The following is a 23182-nucleotide window of genomic DNA, read 5'->3' on the forward strand; positions in this document are numbered from 1 at the left end:
TGCTACCAGGCAGGGGCCATCTTCCCCAACGCCCTGGGCACAGCCCTCTGGAAAGGGACATCCCCCGGAAGGGCACCCAGATGGGGGGTATGCCAGCTGTGCCCACTCACCGCGACACTGGGGTGCACAGCTCCCAGCTTCCCTGTCAGCCCCATGTTCACGGTTCGGCCCACGGAGTCTCGAAGCTTCTGGCTGATGGTCTCAATGACAGTGCTCACATTGCCCCGTTTAAGCTCACTGCAGAAAGCCCATGGCCCCACGAACTCAGGCCCCACTGCTGGTTTCCACTGCCCAGCAACAGGGTCCCTAGTGGCACACCAGAACTGCAGGGCACCTCTTCCCTAGGACTATCCAAGGCATTAAAGGGACCTACTCAAGACCTATGTGCCGCCCACCCTGGCCTGGGCCTGCTGCACGCTTGTCAGAGCAGCTGGTCCCTCTGAGTGGAGCCACACGAGTTCTCTCCACAAGCAGCAGTCACAGCCGGCCCCTAGGTGCTCTCGGGTTAAGGAGTCTGCAAATAGTCTCAGCAACCCGTACGGGGTTCCAGCAGTGATTTCTAATTGCTCCGAGCCCATGACGGGGGTCCAGGGGAGCCATGAGGGAGAGAAGGAAGTGGTCTCCTGTTAGCCTGGGAGCCCAGCACCTGAGGGTTACCTCTCATTCCCTAGGTTCTGAGAACACAGCTCCCGGCAGTGTGGGAGGCAAGAGCTGTCAGTGGAGGCGGCCCGTGACTTCCTGAGGCAGCGGACTCTCCCATCACTTGCAGGTGCAGGCCAAGCTCTGGAGCCCGGCTTTTCATTTCAAGGCTCCTGTCCCCTTCCCTCCCTCCAGCCAGCCTGCGACTGAGCTGAGTACTGCATGGCTTCACCGGGACAGGGCGGCCTCCCTCCTCCAGATGCCCTGGGATGGGCCTCTGACGGGCAGGTGGGACCCGAGGAGCAGACAGTGGGGCTGGCACCTACTTGATCCTTGCGGTCAGGATGCGACCGGCGTGCTGCAGGCCCGTCAGGGCAATGTACATCCGGAGAATCTCGTTGGTTCCCTGTGGCCAGCAGTATGGAGGTCAGAGGCTGCCCCCTCGGGATGGCCTTGCCTGTGCTGTGCACGTGACTGGGTAGGCCACACCACTGCCCACCTGTCAGTGCTACAGAAGCTGCCGTTTTTGGAAGCGGCCTCACAAAGGGAGCAGGGCTGTGACCTGAGGGTCAGGGCAACACGCTGGCTACCACCTCCATGGGGAGGAGTTGCGGGCTGACCAGAGAACCATGGCCTCCCTAGGGACCTACCAATTCTCTATGACCAACTGCACAGGAGTCAATCCTTTCTCCAAGCCTCTACTTTGGCTTCTTTATGAGAGAAGCCACTTTCCCCAGTGGGGAGGGATGCTGATGCCCAGGGCGCAGCAAGCGCTGTGTGGGCACCACCAGATTCCTCGGGGCAGCCTCCGACCGTGCCCGAGTACCAGGTGTCAGTACCTGCTGCTGTGCCCACGCACACCACTTACTCCCCGGGATTATCTCAGGGAGCCAGTGGGGTTGCGGGTCACACAGCCAGCATGGGACACTGAGCACTACAGCCAGGCTGAGCCATGGACGGGAGACTCCCATGGGAGAGGAAGGAGAGCTTGGAGGACTGCAGGCCAAGCCATGCCCCGTCTCGCAGTCTAGACTAGAGCATTTGCTTCGCACCGAGGGGTCCGTGCCCCTCAGAGCTTCTGCCCCACCCAGTCACACAGGATTGAATTCAACCAGGCCGAAGGAATGGGGCCTCGGAAGAAGCATTCCTGGGGCAGCAGGAATGTGATGCATCCCCGTGCCCTTGGGACTCATGACTTCAGGCTGGTCACATCCTGTGTATCCACTAAGAAAGAGGACCACAGGGGCTGGGATGTGGGGGGCACACCCTGAGGCCTTCCCCTGAGTTGGTAGCCCAGGAGCGGGGCCCCACCTGCACATGGTCTGAAGGTGGCCCTTCAGAAACCACACCAATTGCTCAGGCTCCGAGCCTGGTCCATGGGCCTGCCTCTCTTACAGCCTGCGTGCATCCTGAAATCCCATCCATCTCCACAGCCTCTGGACTCAACCTCTCTCTTCTGCTGCGGGCACCCGGCCTCTGGTCTCACCTCTGCAACCAACCCCCAATGTCAGCCCCAGGGAATCTCCCACAACGGGAATGTACCCGAGTCACTCCCTGCCCAGAAACCTCTGACGGCTTCCAGCACCTTCACAGTAACATCCAGACTCTGCTTATTGGCCACAGTCCTCCACAGCCTGGCTACCTGCCTCTCCTTCTTATCTACCTTCTGCCCCAGCTCCCCTCAACCAGGACTATCTGCTGCTCCCACAAAGGTTTGCTTACTCTACCTAGTGCTGGCAGGCAAGGCCCTGTCTGGGCCTGGCATACTCCATCTCCTGTGCCTGGCCCAAACCATCCTCCCCTAGGCCAGGCCCAAGTTGTTTCTGCCGCCAGGGGCCCAGTGCACTTGCTTCCTGAGACTCCAGCTGATCTAGGGGGAGGGGCACCTCAGGCCCTCACTGCACTAGTTTGGCCGTGCAGTCAGACCATGAGCTCCCTGAGAGCTTCTCGGCGGCCCCCACGTCCCCTTTCCTTACCCCACTCGGCCTCTCCCCACTCACTGAAGTCCCTCTTTAGGCTTGTGAGCCCATGGAAGGAGGCAGTAATTAGAGAGGGAGCGGTCAGGGCTGGGGAAGCCCATGGAGAGGACCCTCAGCTGCTTCAATATCCAGAGAAGGAAACCCAGACCCAGATAGAGCCCTGGAGGCAGAACCAGGCCCTCCCATGAGATCTCTGCTTGTCTCAACATAGCCAACGGAAGTGGCAGGCTCGGAAGAGGCCCTTGCTTGGCCCCGTGGCCTCCCCTCCACGCCTGGGGAAGGGGCTCTGTGAGGAGGGACAAACGAGAGCGCTCAGGGTGGGTGGTGGGGGGCGGAGAGGCGGGCACTCACCTCGAAGATGAGCAGGATGCGGGCGTCACGCAGCATGCGCTCGTACGGGTAGTCCCTCATGTAGCCTGAGCCCCCGAGGATCTGCAGCGCCTCGCTCACGCACTGCCAGGCACACTCTGAGCTGAACACCTGCCACAGACCCAGGACACGGTCAGCACGGGGACGGCAGGGCCGAGTCCCTTCCACGAGGGGGCCTTAGCCAGGGCGGGGTGACTGGGCACGGAGAACTGGTCTCTAGGATGAGACCGACACTGTAGCAGCCCCGATGCAATCTCCCGGGGAGGCCTCAGGCAAGTCCTTTGCTTCCTGGACCACAATGACCAGCTCTGGCCCCCCACTCACTGTGACTCCTCCTACCTCTGAGGCTTCCTTACAGTGGAAGGGGCCACTCTACACCTTCCACAGAGGAATCTCCTGTCCTCCTCCACGAGGCCCCACCCTGCCCACCCAGGCCCTTTCACCCACAGCTCACCCCTCTGCACAAGAGCTGCTTGGCCCGACACCCGGCTGGTGGGTGACACAAAGACACGTCTGTCCACACGTGAGCACCCGGACAGCAAAATCACTGTCCTGCTCGGCTGGGAGCTCAGCCTCTGGGCAGGGGCTGCGTCCAGGGGCCGTCCCTGTGTCTGGCTGTCGGTGAAGGATGAGGGGGCACAGTGAATGCAAAGTGCCTGGCACAGAGACCTACTGACGGTGCCTCTAAAGCACCTCGAGACACAGCAGGGTCTCTCCTCTGAGCTCCTCTCACCACTTCTCCTGAACCAGGGATGCCTCTTTTATACTGGAGCTTAAAAAAAAAAAAAAAAAAAAAAAGACACTCCTCACCGCCCCCCTCCCCAAAATGAAGGTACTGAAAACTCCAGTATTTACCCAAAAAACAGGAAGGCTGAACACTCACAACAAAAGTCCTAAGAAAGCTTGGCTGCTGTTTTATACTGACGTGAAATTACATACGTGGCCTAGATTTTTCTCCATCTGCTACAGACGGGAGACAACTTGGCACAAACTGTGCTCAGGACACTGACCTGTCCTAGAAACGCACTCAACTGGGCACTGTTCTTTGCTGCTTCTCCTATGCTATCCTGGTCTTTCCACGTGCGTCCTAGGGCGGTACCTGGCACATGGTGGGGACACCACAGATACTGGGTCGATGATAAACTGGCCTATCAGCTAAAGAGAAGAGGAAGGTGGCAGGCAACACTGGGTCTGAAAGGCCACAGCTAAGGAGCTGTTCTTGCTCTCTCCCGGGCTGTGCGGGGATTACCTTCACCATGGCAGCCTCGATGGAGCAGTCAGGAAACCCTGGTCGGTCCAGCATCCCTGCGGTGAGGTAGGCCATACTTTCCATTACATAAGCCTTCTGAGCCATCAGGGCAAACTTTTCCTGGGGTGTTCAGAAAAAAACACAATCAAGAAACAATTTGCATGTGCTGAGACCCAGATGTGCCAGCCAGCAGAGAAGGCAATTAAGGCCAAAGCCTCGGTGCCCAAGAGAACCAAGCCCCGGCATCCCGAACAGGGAGGCACGTTATCTCGCCGTCTTCCGAACCGCTGCACGAGAGTCCCCAGTACAGACCACGAAAGCATACGTGTAACGCCCACACGTGAAATCAACACACGCAGCACCCACAACCTTCAGTACCTGAATTAATCCAAATTCGCTGAGGTTCTTGTTGAACTGTTTCCTTGTGCAGGCATATTCGGCAGTCATTTCTGGAGAAGAGCAGAGTCATCACAAACCATTTTCTGGCTATCCTAGAATGATCTCTTAAGGCTATCATCAAGTCCCTGCGAACACTCAGGCAGGAGCTGTGAGAAGCAGGTCGGCTGAGACCAAACGTCCTGCAAGATGGCGCTGCCCCTTCCTAGTGTACCTGGTCAGAGGAGCGGCCGTCCACTCTCCGGGTGCCTCAGCAGTGGACAGGGGCACAAGCACAGAGTTTAGAGTCGGGCCCGACCCTGGTGCTTTTCCTTACCAGATAGTAGGCCGGGCCAAGCAGCCAACATCCCTGAGCAACACTACCGGCCTCCTAGCATGGCTGCCAAGGTTATCAGAGGAAGGTGTAAGGCACCTAGCGAGAGCCAGGGCCCCAGAAGCACCCCGACAAGAGGTGCAGGCTCACGCCTGTCCCAGCCGTCCCTCACCAGAGCAGGAGGGCAGCCTGTTTTGTGTATAGCTGTGAACAGGCGCCCAGCTCTGAGGTCACCTGAGAGGACACAGCAGCCTCCCAGCAGTCGGCAGCAAAGGCCAGCCCCGCCCCCTGCGGTGTTCTCTGAACGTTTCACAGGCGTGATCCAACCACGGTCTGGCCCCCATGATGGGTTCAGGAGGTAGACAGGCACCCACATTCACACATTCCTTCTGGGCCTCGGGATCGCAAGAGTCTACATCCTTTGGAGACAGGCTAACCATGAGCGCCCCCACGAAGCTCTTGCTTCCTCATGCTTCTTGAGTTTTCCTGACCGGGAAGGGGAAGCAGAGGCCCAGACGGCTTCAGGGGCCGTGGCAGCTCAGCAAAGTGAGATGAGCCCGGAGCTTGGAGTCTGACAGGGTCAGCTTTTGGCCCAGGTGAGTGGCCTCGGGCAAATGAGTGATCCTTTCTGAGTCTCAGGCTCCTCATCTATGAAATGGAGAGAAGAGCCTAAAACAAAGCCTCTCTGTCCCCACCTGGCCCTGCACTGAGGACTTCACAAGCACTCTACCAGCCTCCAGGTAACCCTCAGCTCTGTGCCTTTCCCTTCAGTCACTTCCACAAAGCTGACATCCTTGCCCAACAAAAATCCTACAGGGTTAAGTTCGCTGACAAAAACTTCTAGGTTTCAGGTATGCTAATGGAAAAAACAAAGGCAACATCCCGAAACCAAGTGATAGGAGTCCCACTCCTCACCCACTGAGTCACTACAAAATGGGCATCTTGTGAGAAATAGCACTACTGTGCTGCTCACATCTGGATGTTTGCTAAGTAGCTCTGTTCTTAGTGGTCAGAGTAGCAACCCCTCTTGACCTCTGGCAGACTACACCGGCTCCCCCCATCCTTTGTAAGTAAAACAGAGGAGTGTGAAATGGGAACATTAGCCACCTGGGCGCAGACTGACTACAACTTTTGGTCTAAACCAAAGCCCACGTCTTAACCTGCAGCTGGGCTGTCTGTCCAGTGGCCTGGCTCAGCACCGGCCTGCTGCGAGGACGTGGCAGAGCCTCCGGGATGGAGCGGGGGCCGCAGGAGCAAGGTTGTGCCACAAAAGGCTCCTGTCCCCAATGTACCTACCGATCAGTTTCTTGAGCATCCCAGCCACCACGCTGCCCATGCTGAACCGCCCACTGTTGAGGATGTTCATGGCCACCTGCAGGGAGAGTGGGGGTAGCTCACTGGGACTGCACTGCCCAAGTGAGCTGCTCACCCCTGCTGGACTGGGAAGAGCCCAAGGGCCAGACCACAGCACTGCTTGTCTATTTTTACCAGGTTTCATGAAGACAAAAGGCAAGTCGGTACAGAATTCTGTGCCAGCATCTGGGAAAGTTGTTCTGCCAATCCCCACCGGGCTGGGAGAGAGAGTAGTCCCCACACGTTACAACAAGGTAACTCAATCACAAACATCCTTGGAGTCACCCACGTTATTCCAGAACAGGACAATGCTTAGTCCTCAGAGGAGAGGAGCAGAAACTAAGACCTACCAGGTACCCCTGCAAGCTACTTGGACTTTCCCACCACTCCTGAGAAATAGTGACCTGCCACGCCCCTACCATGCCTGTGATGCCTCAGAGGCAGGCTGGGGCTGAGGGCAGAAGGAGTCTGTGAACACCACAGTTTTGTTAAAAGCTCAACTTCAAGCGTATTACAGCTTTCGACTGAACGCTTATAGAGGACTTGGGTGAATAAATCATGCAGCCGAATCTGAATTTATGATCACTTGTTAACCTGAACAGGAGAATCTCAAAGCAGACTTTGTGAGGTTGGCAACAACTGCTGGGAGGGGCGAGTGCGGTTCCCACGGGAATGCGGGAATAAGGCCCAGCCCTGGGTGCTGGATGGAGAGGGTGCCATTATGCGCCACCACAGTGTGACAGACACCCAGATCCTGCCCTGCTTCCTCCTGGGCCACCTCCGGCCTCACACTCCCTGAGTCTCGGGCTGTGGGTGTGCGCCAGTCTAGACCTGCCAGGACTATGATGAGGAATGCTAACGCCCCACCTTCATTCCCTCTGCCCACACAGGCTTGCGAAAGCCGGCTCACAGTTTTACGAATGAAATCCGTTTCGTGGCCTCTTCAGAGTTTATTCTTAACCTCATTAAAAAAATTGATTTTGAAGGAAAAAAAGATTTGAGACGAGGTCTCATTCCCCAGAGGACCAACGACCTAACAGATCTCACCCTTTCTCAAGAGGGGCTCCCGAGCTCAAGTGTCAATCCTACTTAACCCCGGGATCCACCCCCTGCCTGTGCAGCCCCAGAATGCTGCAACAGCATCCCTACCGCAGACCTCTCCGTCCATAATTTCTAAGCTGCATTCTACATCGCGGCCTGCCCACGAGCAAGACCCATACTCCACGCTTTCAACAGCCCCTGCCCGACCGTTCACTACCTCCATGCCTCAAAGATCTGACCATGGACAAAACCTCTGTCCACAGGAAGAGGCTTACTTTTCTCCCACATCAGCCAGGCAATGTTCCCCTGGCCTTTGCTCATTTTGTGGTCTCTGGAATCACTCACTGTTTAGCGTTTAGGCTAACTGGCAAGTAATCCTACTAATAACAAAGAGAGGGCTTTGGAAATCTTTCTTTTGTATATTAAAACAATTTTTTTTTCACCTACCACGATGGGAACAATGTGTTAATGCAGTGTGGAAAGGACTAGGGCAAGGGGCACTCCCACACCGCTGGTGGGTGGGCGCCGGCCGAACTCCCCACGCAGCTTGGCAGCAGGGGCCACGAACTACAAACGTTCGTGCTCTCCCACCTGGCAAGTCTCCTGCTGGATGTTTAAACCCAGGACAAGTGTGTACAGCTACAAGCAAGGACATACACCACACAATCTGGTTCTGAGCAGGGAAGGTGTGCAAACAGTACCGCGTGCCCGATCTCAGGGACTGGGAACATCAAAGGTGCCGTCCCAAAGATATTCTGCACCGTGAAATATTAACAACATATATTCACTGGCACGAAGACAAGACTGGAATTCTTGGTGAGCGAAAAACTACGGGCTGTATTACACAAATGGCGTTACCAAATATTTACGAGATGGATGTTCTTTAAAAAGATCAAAATCTAGGAAGATAAGCACCCAAACTGAACGATGAATATCAACTCTCTTGGAGTCAACCTTCAGTAATTTCATCTTTCCCATCTACATTCTCTTACCTGTACAGAACATCTGGGATAAACATACCATCGTGTGCATACAACTGTTCCCTTTTTGTCTGCCCACCTCTAAAGTCCTCTGGTAGACATCTACCGGGCAGCCTTGGGCCAGGAGCTCTGGCTAATGGCACTCATCAGATTCTTGTAACACCCAGAAAGGGAAAGGTACTGCTGTGATCCCCGCTTCATAGCCAAGGTGGGTGGGGCTCCCCAGGGCAAAGATGCTTGCCTGGGTCACCCATGAAATTAGGGCAGGGCAACAGTAAAGACAAATAGCCCAGTATAAAACTGCGTAAAGGAGGGGCGCCTGGCTGGCTCATGTGGTGGAGCGTGCAACTCTTGATCTGAGGGTGGTGAGTCTGAGTCCCATGTTGGGTGCAGAGATTAGTACTGGTGAGGATGTGGAGAAAATGGACCTCCTTACATCGCTGCTGGCAACGTAACATGGTGCAGCCACTGGAAAACAGTCTGCAGTTCCTCAAAAAGTTAAACATATAGTCACCACGTGGCCAGCAATGTTGCTTCTAGGTATATACCTAAAGAATTGAAAACACATTGTTCACGCAAAGACTTACACGTGCATGTTCACAGCAGCATTATTGACAATAGTCTAAAAGTGGAAACAGTGCAAATGTCCATGAGCTGATGAATGGATTAGCAAGTGTGGTGTATCCACACGATGAGTATTATTCAGCCACAGAAAGGAATGACACGTGCCACAAGGTAGGTGAACCTCGAAAACATTCTGCTGTGTGAAGAGAAGCCAGACACAAAAGATCACATATGGATTCCGCGTATGCGACGTTTAAAATAGGCAAATCCACAGAAACAGAAAAATAGCGACACCAAAGATGGTGAGAGGAGCATGAGAAGGTATGGCATTTTTGGAGTGATAAAAATGTTCCAGAATTAGACCATGGGGATGGCTATACAACATAGTGAATATATTAAATAAACACCCATGTGTACATTTGAAAACGGTATATTTATGTTATGTGAGTCATGTCAATTAAAAACAATACTAAATCTGACTCCAAGAAAAATTAGGGCAGGGACTCAGGACCCAGGGTTGTGCATTCAGAGAACTGGAGCTTCTTCAACGCCCACTGGCCTGCTTTCTTACCCTCGCTGGAGAGAGGACTCCTAAACCTCCTCAAGGCAAACAAAGCCTTGCAGAGGAAGGAGATGGAGTTCCAACTACACACTCCCTCTTCTGGGAACCAACTCTTCTCCACTCCGATTTCCCAGTGGAGAATTCTGCAGTCACCTGGCAAGTGCACTGGTCGGCCACAAACAGGGACAGTACAGGAAACTGGGGGGCCAACAAGCTAAACCGTGAAACCGCAGCCCTCACAGGGCCTTTTCTAACCACGCACCTTAAACCCGCCTCCGACTTCTCCAAGGACATTCTCGACCGGCACCCTGGTGTTTTCAAAATGGACCTCACAAGCTGAAAAAGATGAAATTGCAGGCTTTACTTGACAAATGCAAACCATTCTGCACTTGACCCATAGGCACAAATTCATTCACTCATTCATTCTCCAGCTACAACAGGACAATACAGAAAGACAAGGGTTTTGTCCGCGTGGAGCTCATACTTTGCTAGGAACATGTTGGTGTTGTAAGTGCTACAGAGGAAATACATAGAGCATGGTGGGGATGCCTGGGTGGCTCAGTCCGTTAAGCATCAGACTCTTGGTTTCAGCTTGGGTCCTGACCTCACAGTTTGGGAGTTCAAGCTCTGCATTGGGCTCTGAGCTGACAGCATACAGCCTGCTTGGGATCCTCGCTCCCTCCCCACCCCTCTCTCTGCCCCTCCTCTGCTCGTGCTCTCTCTCTAAAAAACTTAAAAAACTTAAAAAAATATTAAAAAAAAATAGAGCATGGTGACAAAATCAGAGGTTGGAGAGGAGGTGAATAATATTTTTGACAAGGGCTTACATCAGGATTTTCTAAGCTGACATTCAGCAGAAGTGTGAAGGAGGAGCAAGAGGCAAAGGTGGAACAATGAAAGTGGACAGCACAGCCTTTGTAAGGTCCCTGTATCTGATGGGAGTACGGGTCCCACTTAGCTTGGATGCAGCCACACCCTACGCTGTGACTCTGTGGAAGCAGACTGCGTTTCCCTGCTAGCTGTCGCCAGGGACACACAGCTGACCCGACATGAGCCAAGGCCTTAGGTGTGAGCCAGCTTGGCCCCCAGGGGCCGTGATCTGCTGTGAGGAACACATGCCCCAACATGGCACGCACATGGCAGACACATGGCAGACAGGGAGCCAAACCACAGCCTGAAGCAGGCTGAGTGAGAGGACGGCTCGCTCTGTCAGCTCAGTGCTGGGGTGGCTTCTCACAAAGGTGACGATGGTGACAGAGGACGAGCAGACCTTGAAGTGAGGAAGCACTTGGTGTGCAGAAGCAGAAAGCCAAGGTCAAGGTGACAGAGGCAGGCAGAGAAGGGAAAGCATGGCAGTGGTGATGACAGAGGCAGGACAGAACAGGGGCTTTTGACCCATGTTTTCTGTAGCAGCGTGCTTTTGCACGCTGTCACATAAACACTGCAACTCCCAGCGACTTAACACTGGAAGAAAGGGAGACTCGGGACAAAGAAGGTCATGGCTCAAGAGCAGCCACATAGCAGGCAAGTCAAGTGTGGGCAACTGGGTCCACTAACCTTTTATTCTACCATTCCAACAGCCTGGTAGTGAAATACAGTGAAATCTCCACCTCTCTGGCCGCCGGGTCCTAGCTTACCACCTTGGCTGCGGGGCCAGGCGCTTGTCCCAGTGGCTCGAATTCCTTCACCAAGCTGCGGAGTGTGGGAAGGACTCTGCCTCCCTCTCTGACCTCAACTTGTGTCACTCACTCCACTCTTGCGGGGCCACTGCATGGTCCCAGGGGCACCACCTACCCTGAGTTCAGTGTGGACACTGCCCAAGCAGTGCGCAGGCCTGCCACCCTGCTCCCTCCCCTGTCAGGGCCCCCTTTCCCTCACCAGCACGCCAAGCTCTTTACCTTGGGCCTTTGAGCACGCTCCTTTCCCTCTGGGAACATGGCAGGAGCTAACACTGTCCCGCTTCCGTGTGCACTAAGCATCGTACAGACGTTGTAACACCTCCTTCCCGTGTCACATTACTAGGTGGGTTCTGTTATCACCCCTTTCCTTTAGGTGAGGAAACGGAGGCACGGGAAAGTAAGCTAGCTGGTTCAAGGTCACAGAGTTCCTAGGCGGTGGAGTCCGGTTAGAGCTCAGGGCCCCTCTGACCCCTCTGAACCAGGCTGCTGTGGCAAATATCGCCAGCCAAAACACAGAGTGGCAAACAAGCAGGTCCAGAGGTGCCGAGGGCAGCATGCTGGTCCCCACATCACAGACACCCCACGATCTAAGCTAGGATCCCCAAGAGGCAGAGTCTTGTCAGGACTCCATGGCAGCACTGGGCGGGTATGAGGGAGCGCCAGAGGAAGGAGGAGGTCCCAGGCAGGAAAGATGGGATGTCCTGCAGTGGAGTGTTTCCTTGAGACACCTCTCTGGTGTCCGTTACACCTGCCTCACAGGACGGAGCGCTCCATGAGGCTGTGATGAGCTCCCGTGGAGATCGCCAGTGCCTGCTGCGTGGGGAGGGGCATAAATGAGCTGAAAGAATAAATTAGCTTGAAGAGCTCCTCTACACTGCCATGAAGTCGCTGTGGTTTTTTGGTTTTTTTAATTTTGAGAGAGAGACAGAGAGAGAGAGAATGCATGAGCAAGGGAGGCGCAGAAAGGGGGAGAGAGAATCCCAAGGAGGTTTCTCGCTGCCAGAGCAGAGCCCAACATGGGGCTCGATCCCACAAACTGTGAAATCATGACCTGAGCGGAGATCAAGAGTTGGATGCTTAACCGACTGGGCCACCCAGCTGCCTCTCACTGTGGCATTCTTAACGTGATTTTGCTGACATGCTTATGTGAAACCAACACTATTTACATCTCATTTTATCTTGCATTTGGATGGGGCTGAAGGGCGGCTCTCTTTCACACACACATACTGCAGGCACACACACACACGCATGCTACTTACTGTTGGAGCCACGTATGCCTAACTTATCCTCAGGTTTCCCGTTAGTGACTCCACCAAAGTCTCTCTCTACTATGAATGCTGTGATTTTGTCTTTTACTGAGCTTTCAGAATCAACAACCTGTGTCTTTGCAAACACGGTAAAAATATTGGCCAGTCCGCCATTGGTGATCCAGACCTGAGGGAAGAAAGAAAAAGGGCTTTGGAGAAAGCCAAACTGTTACGCATCACCTCTCAGCTCCATCTTTGCTACAGGATGCTCCAGGGCCTGTCAAATTTCAGGCCACAAACGTAAAGCCCTCGGCTCGGGGGAAGCCAAGCCTGCACGGGCAGAAGACAGGGGATCACCACAATCTCCCAAGAGCAAGGATCTCCCCAAGAGGCACAAGTGGCCGTGTGTGTGCACATGTGCACGGAAGAGACGCCAGAGGAACCGAGACGGCTCAGGCTCTAGAACCGAGCAGCCAGGTTTCCTCAAGAAAACAGAGCAGGCGGGAAGGAGTGAGGAGAGGCAAAGAAGAAACGGGAAAAGGAGGGAGAGGGCAAGAGAGAGACTCCTCAACAAACTGCAATGTACGGAACCTAATCAGATCTGGGTTCAAACAAATTATTTGAAAAATAAGAAGGTATGAGACGACCAGAGACGAAGAAATGACCAACGGGTTTTTTTAAATAGTCTTATCTGGCCGAGACACACGCTCAGAGGGGGCAATGCTGACCAAAGAGACACGGCGGGCCGTGGGCGAGTAACTGCTGAAGCTGGTGACGGCTGCATGGAGCCTCACTACACTAAACTGTTGTGTCTGTTTGAAATTTTGTGCAATCAATTAAAACACAAACACACAACACCAGCCCCAGCTACCGGAAGGCAGCTAGTTCTGCACAGGCGTGTAGGGTCTGGAGGCAGGACAGCTTGCTTCCAATCCCGGTTCCACCACTGAGCAGACACAGGCCACTGGCAAGTCACTTCACCTCGAGCCAGTTTCTTCTTTCAAAAAGAGAAGCATCCATCCAAGAGCTGCCAGTCAAGAGCTGAGGTGTACACGCTTTAGGATCCACGGGGTGCAGGAAGCGGTCAGTGCGTGGCGGAGGCTGTGGCTGAGACCCCCAAGCAGGCCACAGAGGCCATGGAGCGCTACCTTGGAGCCATTGAGGATGTAGTACTTCTTGTCCTCGCTTAGCGTGGCCCTGGTCTTGATGGAGGCCGCATCACTCCCACTGCAGAAACAGAAACACGTGGCTGAAGCGAGTGATGCTGGGATGAACAATGTCTCTGGGGGGGTACAAATGGACGGTTTAGTACTTTAACATGGGAGTCCGCCGACTTAAAAATAAAGGGCCAGAAAGTAAACCTATTCGGCTTTGCAGCCCGCAGGATGTCTGTCCCACCTGCTCAGCTCTGCTGCTGTGGCACGCAGGTGGCCACAGACAACCTGTAAACAAATGGCGTGCTCCAGTAAAACCCTATTTACAAAGACAGGGGCCGGCTGGCCACCCCGGCTTTATCACATCAAAGAGTGGCAGTGTGGGGGCACTCAGCTGGGTGGCTCAGTCGGTTAAGCGTCCCGCTTCAGCTCAGGTCATGATCTCATGGTTTGTGAGTTCAAGCCCTGTATCGATCTGTGCTGTCAGCACAGAGCCTGTCTGGGATTCTCTTTCTCCTTGTCTCTCTGCCCCTCTGCCCCCCTCCTCTAAAAACTAAAACAAAGACTCTGAAACAACAGGCCTAGGCTTTAAAAAAAAAAAAAAAAAAAAGTGGCAGTGAAAACCTCCTGGGCTTAGGTTTAAACACAGGAATGTGTGCAGAGAACAGGCTCATGTGAGCTCCTGTGAGGAGTGCAGGATACCCCCTGTTCCGGATGGAGCACGGCCCAAGTAACGGACTTGTCAGCAGAAGCCCTGAGTCCTAAGCCGGCCGTGTGATCTTGGGCTGATGACACAACCCCACTGAACTAAGGTTCCTAACATGCTCAGTGGGGACGATACCACTTGCAAAGCTGCTTAGAAGCCTGAATGCTTATCCTGTGTAAGGTGTGCTGTGGACACAAAACAATTACTTGATAGGTGCTGTCAGGTATGTTGTCTCCCTCCTAAGTATCCATAGGACAGAGAAATAAGGTAAAGATAAGAGAACTGGCAAGAAAAGTTGCTGAGCTGACTCTCTGGAAGATTCAGGGAGGGAAGAAAGAAAAGCCACGAGCTATGAGCCAAAATCCAGAGCCCTCATCCCAGGGTGCCCTGGAAGGTTCCCCAGGGGCTGCTGTGCAGCACCTCTTGTCAGGGGGCAGACCTGGAAGGCTCCGTCAGACAGAAGGCGGCGATGTGCTCTCCAGATGCCAGCCTGGGCAGGTATTTGGCTTTTTGTTCCTTGCTGCCGGCCAGGATGATCCCCTAAACCAAACACACACAGGCTATCAGCTGTGGGGAAAAGAAAGTGTGAAGTGTGCTTGCAGAATGTGGTCCCTTCTAGAGAAAATACTTCACACAAGAAGAAACACTCTGAGCTCAGAGCCAGCAGCCCCAGCTGAGAAATGAACAGGTGCTGATGAGTATGGGAGCCAGACTCAGGGACTGTCACCACCAGGCTGGGTGGCCTTGGGCAAGGGATGTCGCCTCTCTGAGCCTCCATGCCATCAACTCCATGCCACTGGGGATAATCCTACCCACCGGGGAGGGGTGTTGGATGATACATGGGAGTGCATAAAGAAGGTGTGCAGTCAATGTCAGAACTGTCCGAACCCTTCTCAGTCGGTGCCCTGGGGAGAAGTCCGCTCTTTCCACCAATGACCGCTCGGAGCACAGGTGGGGGGTGGGGGGCCCAAGTACACTGTTCACTTGGCTCCTTTCACTTTCTCCATTGAGCAGAGACAGCCTGAGTAATGGGACTGTCACTGAGTGTGACCGTGGACCTGCCCAAAATGCTCCAAGCCCAGAGGTGAAGAAGACATGTGCACAGACAGCAAGGAGGGGAGGACATGCTCAGGCCCCTAGTGACTCAAGAGCTCAGCAGGGGAGGCTCGCTTCCAGCATGAGGTGAAGACAGGCTCCTCAGAGTATCTGATGTGGGCCTCAAAGGATGGGTCAAAGGTGATGGGGACAGGAGGATTCCAAGGGGAGGGACAGTGTGATCGAAGCACCACTGCCTGTGTGGGGACCCAGCATCAGCCAGTGTGGCCGGAGAGAGGAGGTGTACCGGGGGGTGCTGCAGGGGCCCCTCCAAGACCCGACACGGCAAGCCCAATTCACTTCTTGGTAAAAACGAGCAAGGCTCCGGCCTCAATGCCACCGTGTGACTCCAGACCAACAGAGAGCATCAGACAGAAGCCATAGACACTTGACCTTGAGGCCAATAGCCTGGTGTGCTGCCAGGGTCACGGCGATCGACCCATCCAGGCCGACGATTTCTCCCATACGCGCATACAATGTGTTGGAGAGCCCCAGGCCACCTGAAGAAAAAACAGACCAGCTTTACTTATTTATGGTCCAGCTCCAAATTCCTCCCACTGAAGGCAAAGACCCTGACTGTTTTATCTGCTTGTAAAGTAATACCAGATCACTAGTTTAAGAAGTCATACTTACAGAAAGGTAGGAAGAAAACAAAAATTACCCATAAACTTACCAGAGCATTTTTGTGTACCTCCTTTCAGATTTTTTTAGGTATATAAGCATATATTTTTATCATAAAAACATAACATTTAATACAAAAAGAGTACCTTCACACGCGTTAAACCATTTAAAATGTTGTGAATATCTTCTGTCACAGACCTAGATCTTTATAAACAAGACAGCTGTCTAGCATCCCACTCCTGGTATCCAGTGGACTCCAGGGCTGGCCTCTCTGCCTTAGTACTACTGACATTTTGGGATGGATCATTCTTTGCTGTGGGGGACTGTTCAAAGTATCACAGGATGTTTAGCAGCAACCTTGGCCTCCACCCACGAGATGCCAATAGCTCCCCCTCTCCCAGTTTTGACAACCAAAGACATCTCTAGACATTGCCAAACATTCCCTGGGGGGTGGGGGGGTAGTAATTCACCCTGGATGGAAGTTTTCTAGGAAGAAGACAAAGATTTAAAAAAATAAAAAACTCCATTGAACTCATGTATTTTGCATTTCCTCTTCAACCTCGAGGAAGCTGGGTGGCCTATGTGCATCTTAAAAGTGACAAACTGGGGCCCAGGGTCATGTGGCCAACACGCAGCATAGCTGGGCCCTGAGTTCGGGTGGGGTCCTGGCCCTGGAGCCCCCTGCACGGCCCAAATGTGGAAGGTGCACATAAAGGGGAGGGCAGCCCCGCCTGACGTGCAGTCCCCTGGGATCAGTACCCAGGGAAGGCCGGGGCTCCACGGTATCCCATCCCCACGCCCCCTACTCCATCCATGCCTCAGTTGCAAACAAAAGTTTTGGTCTTACTCATTTCATATACTGAGGGAGTCAGTACTGTTTGTTTAAAAGAAAAGGGCTGGTGGGGGGCGGGGGGGGGGGGCACCAGAGTGCCTCAGTCAGTTAAGCATCCAAGTTTGGCTCAGGTCATGATCTCACAGTTTGTGAGTTCGAGTCCTGCGTTGGGCTCTGTGCTGACAGCTGACAGCCTGGAGGCTGCTTCGGATTCTGATTCTGTGTCCCCTTCTCTCTGTAACCAGCCTCCCCACTTGTGCCCTCTCTCAAAAATAAATACATAATGTAAAAAAAAAAATTCTGATGCTTTTCCCCTGATGTAAGTATCACTACAATTGTGGGGGAACGCAATCACATGGAGACAGATGACGGGTAAGTGGAGACGGCTGGCTGGGGAGGGGCTGAGACAGGAAACGGTCACACACTGGGCAGCACACAGGGGCCTGGGGGAGAAAATCCAGGCTCGGTTGGCAAAAGGGCCCCCGTTTTCCAGGATGGTGGTTTCCAGCCAGTCTTCAGAATACTCCAGACTGGGAATGTTTCCCTCAAAAATTTGGGGCCCACCCATAAGGTCGTGCTTGTCTTAAAATTCCCTAGAAAGGATAAAAAAGAGAAAGAAAAAAGAAAAGAGAAAAAAAAGGCCCAAACTCGTCACAGGCAAGAACGAACATTTTCACACCAGAGAACAGCACGTAAACCAAAACGAGGGGTGCAGAGTTGTCCAACCTCATGCCAACACACACCCCCGCCCACACGTGCTGGCACAGAACACACACGCACAGGTGAAGTCACATCCCAAACGGACACAAAGTGTCTGCAGAAAAAATGAAGTCCTTTTCACCAAGCAAGAGGGAATTTAAAAATGTTTCTGAAGGGGAAATATATACTATTACTAACCTGCGTACGTCTAGAGGCTTTCTTCCCCACTTATGCTTTCTCCAAGCGACTGGTTGGTAGGTTGGTAGGCTGGTAGGTAGGTATGTATGTATTTATAGCTGATGACAGACCCACTTTAGCTCTCTGGCTCTGCCTGCACCTTCGTTCTGTTCTAGTATTTACCAAGGACCACACACCATGGGGGACAGTGTCCCTTGTGAGCTCGGACACGGGCAAGCCTCCCAAGTCTGGGCAGAGCTCAGTCTCCCCCCAGCGCACACAGAGGCTACAGGTTTTGGCAAGGAAACCCAGGACGTGTCGCGTCCTCTGCAGCCGTGCATGCTGCCACGCCCTGCCACAGGGGATGCAGCGTCACTGATGGCTTCGTGGCCTCTGCAGGGGGCTGTTTTTACACATGTAGGGATGTGAGGAGAGCTATTTCATAAAGGACAAATGACAACTGTTTAATCCCTTAATATGCTGCAATAAACACACATGTAAACTCACGGTTTGTGAGTGCAAGCCCTGTACTGGGCTCTGTGCTGTCAGGGCAGAGCCTGCTTCAGATCCTCTGTCTCCCTCTCTCTCTGTTCCTCTACCGTGCATGCATGCTCTCACTCCCCAAAATAAACAAACGTTAAAAAAAAATATGCCTCAGAATCGGGGCGCCCGGGTGGCTCAGTGGGTTGGGTGTCTGACTCTTGGCTTCAGTTCAAGTCATGATCTCGGGGTTTGTGAGTTCAAGCCCCGTGTCAGGCTCTGCACTAACAGGGCAAAGCCTGCTTTGAATTCTCGCTCTCTCCCCATCTTTCTCTGCGCTCCCCCAAAATAAGTAAACTTAAAATACACACACACACACACGCTTCAGAATCAATCCAGCATTGCACTCCATTACACCTAGTTGGTCCTAAATGTTCACATTTGGTCTCAGACTGGACCAGCTCCAGACTGGGTACCAGTGGGAACTTATTCTGTAGACACTGAGGCCCCCCAGGGGTGCCTGGCTACAGAGGTGGGAGAGGAACAACACAGGCCTAACTGTAACTTCTGGAGATAAACCAGGTAGGGAGACAAAATACCGAGAAAAGCTCCTGACTTCTGTGTCTTGCTCTGCAAAACCTAACTCATGACCTGGTTGGAAAAATGCCCAAAATATTAAATGTCCAAATGACCAGCTCACAGACAAGAAACAGGCCCAGGTCCTTAAAGCACCATCAACAGCTCTTAGCTGATCAAAGGGGGAAGCGACGCCAGAGAAGGCTCAGGCAGAGGGCTCACAGAGTAATGGGTGCAGGTTACAGGCTGTGGAGCCTGGAGCCACACTTTTATGTCGAAGGGGACGGAGTGTGCACACACCCGTGTGTGACTGTATTTTGCTCATGTGACACTTTCTCTATTCCTTGTGCCCTTCACCCGCCCCCCCCAACTTCTTGCCTGTCCCCTTAACCCTTACAGAATTTAGGTCACCAACTCTAGACTAGGCAGAAGAAAGAGGGAGAGTAGTAGTCATTGACCAAATCTCAGAAGGCAGAATTACACGAGGATCCTGGGGAGAAAGACAGGGTCTTTCATTTGGGGACTAAAAATATCACTACAATGATCCAGGAATTACAGGGACAGTCCGTGCTTGAATGTTCTCACTCATCTAGTCTCCTGTCTCCAGGCACGTGTGTCCTATAGCCATGTGCCTTATTCCTCTGCACCAGGATGGGAAGCACCCTGGCGGATCCTGACACCTGAGCTCTCACCCCACAGTCGTCCCTCCCACAAAGGGCTCGCAGCTCTGGGGCAATTCCTTTGCAGAGAGACCAAAGGGCCTCACAGTGCAGAAGACACTGAAATCAGCCAATGAGGCTCCGAGGTGATACACACCTCCTTCTCTGCCCCGCAAGGACCTGGAGAGCATAGGCACCCTGAGCGGACCTGATCCATGTCAAGTGAACAAAGTACAGGCCTCAGCAGCTCTTCCTGCCCCAAAGTCCCTTAGTCCACACACTCACCTGCCAGCTACCCCAGATTTGATCCACGATGTGGGTTTTTATTAATTACAGCACTTACAGAGCTTGATCTTGGACATACTGCATTTAAAGGCCACCTTTCCCAAACAGAACCCTTTTTTGGGGCAAATATGAAGCACTTTCTTAAGAGCCAGCAGGGTGGTGCTTTCCTTTACTTACCATATTCTTCTGGGACTTGCATCCCAAAAAGACCCAGGCTCTTCAGTTTCTCTAACGTTTCATCTGGGATTTTTTCCTCCCGGTCAATTCTTTGAGAGTCCACTGCCAAGAGAAAATATTTGATTAAGTAAAACAGAAGCTATGTTTAGACGAATAAAAGTAAACAGAACAATTTCCCCAGGTCAGAAACTTCAAAACGGAGTGGTCTGGTCAGTTACTCAGCAGGTGCTCAAGCTCACCTAATTAATCAGCCCAGCCAGCACTTGATTTTGAAAAATGACCAGGGGTGTCTGGGTGGCTCAGTCGGTTAAGCGTCCGACTTCGGCTCAGGTCATGACCTTACAGTTTGTGAGTTCAAGCCCTGCGTCGGGCTCTGTGCTGACAGCTCAGAGCCTGGAGCCTGCTTCAGATTCTGTGTCTCCTCCTCTCTCTGCCCCTCCCATGTTCATGCTCTGTCTCCCTCTGTCTCTCAATAATAAATAAACGTTAAGAAGAAAAAAATTAAAAAAAAAAAAAAAAAAAGAAAAATGACCAGTACCAGGTAGTGTTCTGTATCTGGGTGCTATTCATATGGATGTATTTCCTGCGTAAAACTCCAGCAAATTATACAATATAAACTTTTCTGAAGGCATACTCTACCTGAAATTTTTATTACCATTACCTTCTAGGAAATTAGAAAATAAGCATGCAACTTCCAAAACTGTCCAAAAATGTGACGCGAGATAGCCAAATTCTGGGCACTATCTGGACCCACATTCACCTAGTCTACAGAAATCACAACTGTTTCACCACAGCCCACAGGTTCTGAGGGTGGCGTAATCTGTTTAACACCTACTCACTTCCCTTAGAGCAGAATGGAGCAACCAGCGGCATTAAGTCTATAATCGTGCACTTTATACATACACAATTTTGCCTGAAGCAAGTTCAAATGCTCTTTCAAACTGTTAGCAAATTAAATTTCACTACTAATATAAATTTGAAAAACTATCATAACCTGCACTTGGGAATTTTTATGCACAGAGGTCACAAAGGAGAAATACACATTCCCCCCAAAACTCCAAACCTCTCATTTTTTTATTTACCTTTTTTACAGCTTTACTGACATATACAAGTGGCATATAGTAAACCTTACATATTTACAATATTTCATTTGTTGAGTTCTGACATCTGCCCATGAAACTACTCCCACCAAATAAATAAAGAATAAAAATTTCGTCTTCCACCAAGTCTCCTCATGCTCCTTTGTGATCAATCCCTCAGTCCATTTCCAACCCCAGGCAACCTCCTTTTTGTCTGTAGATTAGTTTGCATTTTTGAGTTTTATATAAATGGGATCACACAGAATGTATTCTGGGGGGCTGGCTTCTTTGACTCAGTATGATTTTGAGATTCATCCATATTGCTGCATGTTTCAGTACTTTATCATAATACTTTTTACTGTTCAATACTCTACCGTATGGTTAAAACCAGCTTATCCATTCACCTCTCGATGGACATATGGATGGCTCTCAGGTTTTGGTTCTTAGAAATAGAGCTTCCACGAACATTCATATGCTCATTTCGCACAGCTCTGTCTTCATTTCTCTTGCATCACTATTTTGGAGTGGAATGCTTGGGCTGTACGGTAGAGTATGTGTAATAAGAAACCGCCAGGATCGGGGGGGGAGGGAGTGGGGCTCTGCTTCCAACGGAGATGGAGTACCAGGGACTGGAATGATCTCCTTCCACAACACACTAAATGCACAGGGCACTGGGCACAGCACATATGAGAGCAACATGTCACCAGTAGAGAATTCGCCCTAGATCACGAATTCTCAACAAGGGCAACAGCACACCCCAAGGTATAAAAAAAACTGGGTCTGGCATGGAGCAGCCAAAAATATTTTTTTAATGTATAAAGACCAGAAATACAAATAACACACAAACAGATATTTGTTACAACTGTGGCATTAAAGTTTCATTAGTAGGGTGTAAATAGGGGGCCATAAAGGACTGGAGGAGAGGGGGCAATAATGAAAAACAGGTTGAGAAACACTACTCTACAGGCTGCTCTACTCCCACCAAACGACACTTAAAAGCAGGACTTGACCAAAACCAAAGACACCACCAAAATTAGAGGTCAATATCCCTGAGGGAATATTGATGCAAAATCCTCAACAGAACACTAACAAATACTGAATTCAGTAATATAATAAATGGACCATTCACTATGATCAAGTGGGATTTATCCGGGGATGCAGAGATGGTTCAATATCTGCAAATCAATGTGTTACATCACATTAACAAAAAGGATAAAAACCATGGGAATGCAAGCTGGTGCAGCCACTCCGGAAAACAGTACGGAGGTTCCTCAAAAAACTGAAAACAGAACTACTCTACGACCCAGCAATTGCACTACTAGGCATTTATCCATGGGATACAGGTGTGCTGTTTTGAAGGGGCACATGCACCCCAAAATTTATAGCAGCACTATCAACAGTAGCCAAAGTATGGAAAGAGCCCGAATGCCCATCGACGGATGAATGGACAAAGAAGATGTGGTACATATATACACAATGGAGTATTACTCAGCAATCAAAAGAATGAAATCTTGCCATCTGCAACTACGTGGATGGAACTAGAGGGTACTATGCTAAGTGAATTAGTCAGAGAAAGACAAAAATCATATGACTTCACTCATATGAGGACTTTAAGAGGCAAAACAGATGAACATAAGGGAAGGGAAGCAAAAATAATATAAAAACAGGGACGAGGACAAAGCATAAGAGACTCATAAATATGGAGAACAGACAGAGGGTTACTGGAGGGGGTGTAGGAGGGGGGATGGGCTAAATGGGTAAGGGGCATTAAGGAATCTACTCCTGAAATCATTGTTTCACTATATGCTAATTTGGATATAAATTTTAAAAAATTAAAAAAAATTTTTTTAAAAAAGCACTTAATAAAATTCAACATCCATTTCTGATTAAAACTCTCAACAAAGTAGGGATAGAAGGAACTTAACATAATAAAGGCCACAGATGACAAACCCACAGCTGAGTGTGAAGCTAGCAGAAGTTGGTTCATGAGGTTTAAGTGGAGCCGGCTTGGGATTCCCTCTCCCTCTCTCTGCCTCTCCCCAACTCATGCACGTGCATGCTCTCTCAAAGGAAATATATAAAAAAAGTAAAAAGCTTGTGCACAGCAAAGGAAACCATGAACATAAAAGGCAACCTACTGAATGGAAGAAAATATTTGCAAATAAGAGATCTGATAAGGGATCAATATCCAAAATACATAAAGAACTCAAAGCTCCATGTCAAAAAACAATCCAATTAAAAAATGGGCGGAGGATGTGACTAGACAGTCCT

The 23182-nt window shown here is 51.4% G+C and overlaps 1 protein-coding gene across 2 annotated transcripts in view; it reads right to left on the reverse strand.

The window, feature by feature from the left end:
* ACAD9 (acyl-CoA dehydrogenase family member 9) overlaps window positions 1–23182 on the reverse strand; it is a 47436-nt gene that overhangs the window by 3221 nt on the left and 21033 nt on the right. For both annotated transcript variants that reach the window (XM_025922101.2, XM_086697306.1), the window contains 12 exons: window positions 19833–19934; window positions 15720–15826; window positions 14671–14771; window positions 13520–13598; window positions 12384–12558; window positions 9708–9781; window positions 6242–6317; window positions 4615–4685; window positions 4237–4356; window positions 2970–3098; window positions 966–1045; window positions 111–237 (listed from right to left, as the gene is read on the reverse strand). In XM_025922101.2, coding sequence (XP_025777886.2) covers window positions 111–237; window positions 966–1045; window positions 2970–3098; window positions 4237–4356; window positions 4615–4685; window positions 6242–6317; window positions 9708–9781; window positions 12384–12558; window positions 13520–13598; window positions 14671–14771; window positions 15720–15826; window positions 19833–19934 — 1241 coding nt within the window. The remainder of the gene's footprint in view (window positions 1–110; window positions 238–965; window positions 1046–2969; window positions 3099–4236; window positions 4357–4614; window positions 4686–6241; window positions 6318–9707; window positions 9782–12383; window positions 12559–13519; window positions 13599–14670; window positions 14772–15719; window positions 15827–19832; window positions 19935–23182) is intronic.

The sequence above is a fragment of the Puma concolor genome, chromosome A2 (genome assembly GCF_028749965.1).
Source record: "Puma concolor isolate L17-30 chromosome A2, mPumCon1.1.hap2, whole genome shotgun sequence".
Classification (NCBI taxonomy): Eukaryota; Metazoa; Chordata; class Mammalia; order Carnivora; family Felidae; genus Puma; species Puma concolor.